The sequence below is a fragment of the Panicum hallii genome, chromosome 7 (assembly GCF_002211085.1).
Source record: "Panicum hallii strain FIL2 chromosome 7, PHallii_v3.1, whole genome shotgun sequence".
Lineage (NCBI taxonomy): Eukaryota > Viridiplantae > Streptophyta > Magnoliopsida > Poales > Poaceae > Panicum > Panicum hallii.
The window spans coordinates 4,052,441-4,060,614 of NC_038048.1; the positions used below are offsets into that span (position 1 = coordinate 4,052,441).

Genomic DNA, 8,174 nt, shown 5'->3' on the forward strand with positions numbered 1-8,174 from the left:
TATTGTAGTAGGAGTCGGATTGGAAATGATTTGTTGCTTCAACCTATAAACTAAAGTCACCGACGGATCAAAGAAACGGTCATCTCTTTAAAAATAGGTAGAAATAAGAATATGGGTCAGAAATGAGTTTTACACAAATATCAGGAATGGGGGGGCTTATGATGATCAAGATAGAGTGGGGCCTTTTACTCATGATGGCACAGGAACTGATGTGGGTATTGATGGTAGTGAAGATTCAGACTTTGTGGAGTATGAGCAAGATGAAGGGGATGACGAACGATTCGTTGATAATGTTGATGAGGATGTGGATGATGATGGAGCAGCTCAAGCAAAGAAGACGATGATGGAGCAACATATACTATTCAAATTGGATAGTTTTCCTATGGTTATCTTTTTCCCCTAGAAAATATCAAAATATTGTAGGGAAAGTTTCCTTCCCTAGAGTGCTATTTCAAAACCATAGGGAAATCTATAACTTTCTCTATGATTCTTATTAGTTTTCTAGGGACCGCTAAGGTGGTCTCAAATTGTGCCACATAGACGTTAAGGTGGTATGTATCCCTAAAAACATCATCAGAATTGTAGGGAAAATGAATTACGGACGAAAAATTCCACAGACTGCCAAAAATTTTGGCAGGCTATTTTGAACCTCTCTTGTCGGTGTTTTACCGGCAAGCCTACCTAAGTATACCCTAAGGTAGTAGACTTGTAGGCGGGGTGTTGCCGAGATCAGAAACTCGAAGGTGCAAGCAACACAAAGTTTAGACAGGTTCATGCCACAATGTGCATAATACCTACGTCCTGTATGGTGATTTGTATTGCCTTGAATTGGTTATTGGTGTGATTGTCCCTTGAAGGGGTCCCTGCCTGCCCTTATATACTCTGGGGGACAGAGTTACATGGAATCCTAGACCGATACTAAGATCCTACCCGAGTACTACTCGGGTAGTTTCCTTCCGAACCGACTAGTCCTACTCGTATCCGAGTACTTTACAACAGATATAAGGTATGGGACATGCCATATTCCTTATTCTAGAATATTCTATGCCATGTGCGCAGTCCCGTGCCCCAAGTCTGACATCTCTCGCCCTTCTCTTCTCCCCATCCCATCCTTTCTTTGTCACATCCGCACTCTATTGTTCTCTCTTGTCTCCTCAATCTTCTCTCGCTTCCCTCTCTTCCAGTCTTCCCTCGTACCCTGGCATGGCATGGTGTGACTAGCGACAATGTGGCTATGACAAGCTCGCGCGGTGGCCGACATCAAGACCAATGCCTGATTGTGCCTTCATCCAGTCCAACTAGCCAACCTCAAGATCAGTACCACCCACAACTGCTACAAAGGTAGGAAGAGCTAAGACTGCAAAGAAGGCATTAACAACTCAAGAAAAAATTGTTGCCGAGAAGACTGGTGTAGCCAAGAAGGCTGCTCCTGCCAAGAAGAATGCATGAACTAGCAATTAATTTTCATTTTGTGAATGGCATGGTTTCCTTTTGTGAATGATAGATTGTTGCCGTTTGAATATTAATATATGGGGATAGGTTTGGCAAACTCTATGGCTTACAGTCATTGGATGATGTAATATTTTTTTTTTGTTTTCATCAATTCCATGTGTATGCCGATGGATGGTGACCAATATTTGTTATTAGTTTCCATCAATTTGGCTCATCATTTTCAATTATTAGATTCAATGACCACTTTCAGAGACCATGTTCATTTTCTCAATTTCATGTGATCAATTTCAGTGTTTCATACCAGAATCTATAAATTTGACAAATCATTTTAGTAACCACACATAATGCATCATTTGTTCATATGCACAAGCAGCAACATCCAAAGAACAACTACAACAACAAGGCACAATAATACCAATTTCAGGTGGCGTGATATATGCTTGATGACATCATAAGCCTATCAAAACTGACATTTCAACAGTTGCTTGCTCCATCCAGCATCTTTTGTCCACGCCTCACTTGAGCATTGACCATGACACCATTAGAGGCTTGCATCACCAATTCCTCACCATGCCCTCTAGATACTGGAAGTAATTGTTCACCGAATGCCAAAATGGACATCCAGATCCATCACTCTGCACAAAAGGCTAACTAACAAATCATATCAAAATGGAAAACTCCACCAACTGCAATGTGTGAACAACTCTTTCAACTCACTTGGTGATTAGGGCAGGTGTAGAAGACTTGCTTTTTTTACCACAACTTCATCTACTTCAGCTCAATCACCCTTCGACATTTGCAATCCAGGCATACGATGAGCAGCGGCTTCCCCCTCTCTTTGTGCATGAGCAACGACAAGGAGGCTAAATCCCTTGCTATCCACTTAGAATTGAAGGATCCAAGCGCCTGGAGTTCCTAGGGTTTGGGTGGGAGGCTAGCAAGGGAGAACGACAATAGCAGAGAGGGGCTAGGGCTCTAGCAAATTGGATGTGGGGGCCGGGGAGACGATACTCCTCAGCCTGAATGTATAAGTGGGTAGGATTTGGCTTTGACCAATCCTCCTAGGGGCTAAATTTATATACGCAACATGTTGTGTGGCAAAACTCCCACCAATTCCATGGTGGCACGCTACGTTGAAAGGAATCGGTGCTCGTAGTCTAAGAGGGGGAGAGAGTGAATTAGGCAATTCTAAAATCCTAACCTATGGCTCAAGCTAGTTTGCACAAAAATATAAACTAGATCATGCTATCTAGATGTGCAACTAAGATTCAACTAGTATGAAACCCTCATCCCAAAGAATTTTGCATCTTATAACCAATCCTAGCAAGATACTACACTAAGAAAGTAAAGGCATACAAGTTGCAAGTAGAAAATGTGAAAACATAAAGGAGGGGATGAGAGAAAGTAAACTCTTCACGCAAGGATTTCTTCCGTGGTATCGGTAGTCACTAAGCCACGTCTAGTCCACGTTGTTGAAGCACTCACAAAGAGTATTGCTTCCTGGTCACCAAGTCTCTTCCGGTACTCCACTTGACTTGCCACAAAGGTTAGGCCACTAAGGCTCACACCAAGTCCCCCGGTCACCTTGATGCCGCCTTGACTACAGAGCTTCCTACGAAGGAGGAGTCTCCTCGTCCCCCGCACAAAGCCATCGTCACCACTTTCACACCAAACCTGAGGGTCGATGACTTGTTGACAAGCCACGAAGACTCCAAGGGGCCGGCACACCGAGGTAAAAGCTTGAGGTTCACTCAAGAACCATCACAAGGTCACAACACCTTGCACTCTCACTCTCTCTAGAGCTAGCCTAGCACTACACCTCACTAAGCTTGTGCTAAACCTAAGGATTTGATCAATGAGCTCTTTGGTTGGCTTGAAGAACTTCAGCAGAGATTAGGTAGCTTCTCACAAATTCCAGCAGCCTCAAATGACCCGGGTGAGGCCTTATATAGGCTAGAGGGCAGCTCATAGCCATTGCTTGCTTTTAGCTAGAAAAGCATAAAGCGTCGGTTAAACTAGTAGCCACCATCGATTTAACCGGTCACACTGACCCTGCCTGCTAGCCGTTGAACTCCAACTGTCTTCTTTTGCTAACATCATTGCACCGACGTCTTGTACCGACGGGTGTTGGTTCAACCGGTGCTGAAGACCTTCAGGCTTCTCCAACTCCAAACGCTTCTATATTAGTAAACTACTGATGCACCGACGCTTAACTCAAGGGTGTCGGTTCAACCAGTGCCTCTGGCATTTTTCCACTTGATTGCCATGCCTTCTCCTCATCGCACCGATGCCTCCCTTCTTATAGCATCGGTTCAATCGGTGCTACTAACTTGATCATAGTAGCAATTCTCCAATGCACGGGTCAGTTCAAAACTAGAGGCGTCGGTTAAACTAGTCGCCTGATTTCTACTGCACCTTGTCCAATTCATCGCTGCGGCCATTTGAGCATCTCTGCATTTTCACTACAACTTGGGCATCTTGACTGCAATTTGGATTGTCTTGTATATGGATTGGACTCCATCCATGGGATCTAGGAACCCTATGAACTTAAGCTCATAAACTTGTTTGTACCATTGACTACGTTGTCACACAATCACCAAACTCACAATTATAGCCTAATAGGGCCATGTTTCTTACAATCTCCCTCCTTTTTGGTGATTGATGACAACACAATCAAAGCAAGCATAAATTGGCAAGAATTGATAAATTGAACCACTTACACTTGCTTGGATGCTCACCACCATCTAATCTTGAACTTGGCCTCTCCTAAGTCAATGGTTTCCCCCTTTGCTTCTCCTAAAATTTTGAATTTGGTATTGGGTTTATTTGTTGAATTTCTTGTACCTTGCTTGATCACTATTTCTCTCCCATATTTGCCAATAATTGCTTTGATTCCACACTTCTCCCCTTTTGGAATCAAATCACCTAAAAGGGCCTAGTAAAACAATATAGCTCAAAGGGAAGAGTTAGCAGCCTAGGGAGTTAGCTCCATGAATCATGATCCATATAAGATGATATCAATGATGATACCATTTTGAAGCTCACTAGGACGGATCACAAAATCATGAAACTAGCATGACATGAATGAGAACTAGGATCCATATTGCATTCTAGGATCCATATAGCGCGGGACAAGTTTAAGGACCATTATTGCATTTTAAGAGTACCGGGACTAGAATGAGAACTCGGGACAAGTTTAAGGACCGCCGGCGAAATTTACTCTTTTTATTTTTATGTGTAAGTGATGTATCCGAAAGAATTCACGAGCAAAATACAAAGAGTACCTATATTCTAAACTTGTCTTATCTGAATACTTACTCACCATTTGCCATGCATCACCATCTATATATCATCTCCATGACATCAGGAAAAAGTGCACAAGCCCTTCAAGAGGATAAGAAGATCCAACAGTGCTATCACCTTGCCTTTTTGCCATAATACAAAATCTCATAGGGCCAGCTACGTGGAGTGAATGACACCAAGGCTCTTATACTGAAGATAGCCCTATCCTCATCTTAAGCTAGCCATTGAAACAACACTTCCTCTCTTTCCATTATATTCTATCTAGAATGGAAAGCTTGCTTATATATAGAGAGGCCAGTGGCGAACGCAGGACGAGAATCTAGGTGGGGCAAAGAAGACCGTACGATAAAATTAAACAAGATCATAAAGCAATGCCATATAGAATTTAAGCTACATATCAATACACCATATAAGTTCAAAGAAGGAAACTATATGAATAAAAGAAAAAAACATACCGCTAAGTTCTCGATGACCGAGGCAACTGCACCCTTCTAGTTTTGATACGCTGAAATCGTCGAATAATTATCTCATCATCAAGAGATTTGAAGATCTCTTTCTCAGTATAGCAAACCATTAGATCATTCATCCAATCATCTTCAATTTTGTTGCGCAATTCTCTCTTAATGATATTCATAGCTGAAAATGATCTCTCAACACTTGCTGTTGACACCGGTAATAACGAGGCCAACTCAATTAGCTTGTAGACTAGAGGAAAGACAACATGCTTCCCGGTTTGAACCATCTTAATAGCAAGAGATGCAATATCTTCACAAGTACTAAAAGCAGAATGCAATCTGACATGGACAATATATGTCTCGAGTTGCTCTCTTAATATTGCACGATCAACAATTGTGAAATCTTGATCATATAACTCACCAAGCTTAACAAGCTTATCTAAATTGAACATGCAAAAGGAGTTCTTTGGATCCAGGCAAGAAAAATTAACTAGCAACTCACTTGAAACCGCACTAAATCGATGGCATAACTCTGTATTGATTTTGTCAAGAACAACAAAAAATATCTCGGTACGGTAGTAATGAAGGTTTGTCACTCTGAATCCATCTCGCCTTGATCGACCTCTAATGGGTACTTCTGCATCCATATCTACCACAGGAATATGCTTTTCAGCACAAAAAAGCTTCAGATCTTCAAAGAATGACTCCCATCCACTGTCTGTCCTCATCATAGCCATTCTAGCTTTAACAACATCAAGTAACTCCATAGCAATAACAATATCGACATTCTTTCTTTGCAATATTTGTGAAAGCTCATTTGTGACTGCAAGCACCTTCAACATCAATTTTAGAATAAACGCAAATTTGAAAGTCTCCATTTTTTCTATCAATCCTGCTGCTTGTGTCGGTATACGACCATCTTCATGCACAATGGCAAGAACATGTAATACTGATTCCCACATAGTTTCTAAACGAATCAAGGTTAAATAATGAGAACCCCATCTTGTGTCACCAGGTCTAGCAAGGTTAGTTTCTTGATGAATACCTTTTCCAGTAAAAATTTCACCCCTTTCTAGTTTCTCTAAAATACTTTCACGTTGTTTTGTTTTTAGAGCATCTCTTCTCTTGCAAGATGAGCTTGTGGTGCTTACAATTCTCTGAATATCCTTAAAAAAATCATGAAATGATTGACAGCAGGCACTACTAGCAACAGAAACTACTACGAGTTGAAGTTGATGTGCGAAACAATGAACATAATACGCATGTGGATTAATATCCAAAATTCTTTTCTGCAAGCCATTGAATTCACCTCTCATATTTGATGCTCCATCATATCGTTGTCCCCTAATCTTGGATGTAGATAAGCCATGATGATCTAGAAGAGTCAAAAGAGCTTCCTTTAGGGCATCCGACGTAGTATCCTTGACATGCTTGAGAGCAAGGAATCGTTCGACCACATGACCTTGATTATTCACATATCTACATTACAAGAAAATATAGTTAGATAGGCAAAACAATATAAATATACATTATCATCCATGTTGCAAATATAATTACCTCAATATCACTGCCATTTGTTCTTTAACAGAAATATCACGTGATTCATCAATAAGAATAGAGAAGTTCCTATCTCCAATTTCTCCTATGATGGTCTCTGTGATCTCTTGAGCACAACTTTTGGCAAGATCCTTTTGAATATGTGGAGATATCATAATGCAATTTCTTGGAGCACGATTGAAAGCATCCATCACTTCCTTAATTTTATCCTTCACCCAATCAATCAACTCCCGAAAATTTCCCTTATTTAAGGAAGTAGATGACTCATCATGACCACGAAAAGCTAAGCCTTGCATCAATAAAAATCTTGCACAAGCCAATGCAGAAGTCAAACGAATTTTATAGAGCTCCTCAGCCTCACGACTAACATTAGACATGACAGTATCAATGCTTTGTCTTTGGTTATTAAAATCATCAAAATGCAACCTAGCATTATTGTGGATACTATTAACACCACCAACATGAGATTTGAACCTTTCAACTACATCTTTCCAGTTATTATACCCATGTTTGGTGAAAGCTTCATATTTATCACCTTTGCCTGGTTGCTTAAAAAGAAAGCAATAAAAGCAATAGGATGCATCTTTTGACTCACTATACTCCAACCAATCATATTTTTCATACCATTCTTCTTTAAAAGGTCTTGAACCTTGACGATATGGCCTGCGAGCAAAATCTAAACCTTTTGGTTGGCACGGACCTTTCAGAATATAGGCCCTTCTCACTTCATCTTGGACATTTTTATCATATTCTTGAATCTGTCTTCTTAATGCAGGATCAACAACTATTTCATCCGGATTAAACGGTCTTCCAACATTTGATTGTTCTGAAGCCGCTATTCTTGAAGGTTCTGCTTGCACATTATTGTCACCGACACCACCAGTGGTGGATCCTCGTCCTCTTGCAACTGGTTGAAAAAACCTCCTCATTTATCTGTTAATCTGTACAACGAGAAATAAATTTTAATTATCTAAACCCTAAACCCTAACTCCCTAAGAGGCTAAGAGTAGAACTGAACGAGGGAGTTAGAGAGAGAGAGATAAGAGATTGACCTGTCGGAGCGGGACTGCGGGAGAGGAACAGATCTGCGAAGGCTCCTGTTCTTCCGGGCGGTGGTGGCCTGCTGGAGTGCTGGCCTGCTGGGGCGAGATTCGGGGACGAGGACAAAGCAGGGCAGCAGGCAGCGGGCGCGCACACAGCTGGGGCGGCGAGCCGGCGAGGGGACGGTGCGCGAGAGGCCTGGCCGGGCACGGCCGCACGGGCACGGCCAGGCCGCCAGAGGCCGGACCGCCGGAGCCCGCGAGCCGCGAGGGAGCTGGGTCGCTGGGAGGGGGATCGACCAGGCCACCAGGGGAGACCGGGAGAGCGAGTCAGCGAGCCGTAGGGAGGGGGCGAGGGGCGCCTGGG

At 42.2% G+C, this 8,174-nt stretch overlaps 1 protein-coding gene across 1 annotated transcript; it reads right to left on the reverse strand.

The window, feature by feature from the left end:
• Positions 1-543: 543 nt before the first annotated feature.
• LOC112899499 (zinc finger MYM-type protein 1-like) lies at positions 544-7,696 on the reverse strand. Its single transcript, XM_025967995.1, has 3 exons — positions 6,768-7,696; positions 5,243-6,689; positions 544-561 (listed from the first exon to the last, which is right to left on the reverse strand). Exons 1-3 carry the CDS (start codon positions 7,694-7,696, stop codon positions 544-546), a joined length of 2,394 nt encoding a protein of 797 aa, XP_025823780.1.
• Between the last annotated feature and the right edge of the window lie 478 nt (positions 7,697-8,174).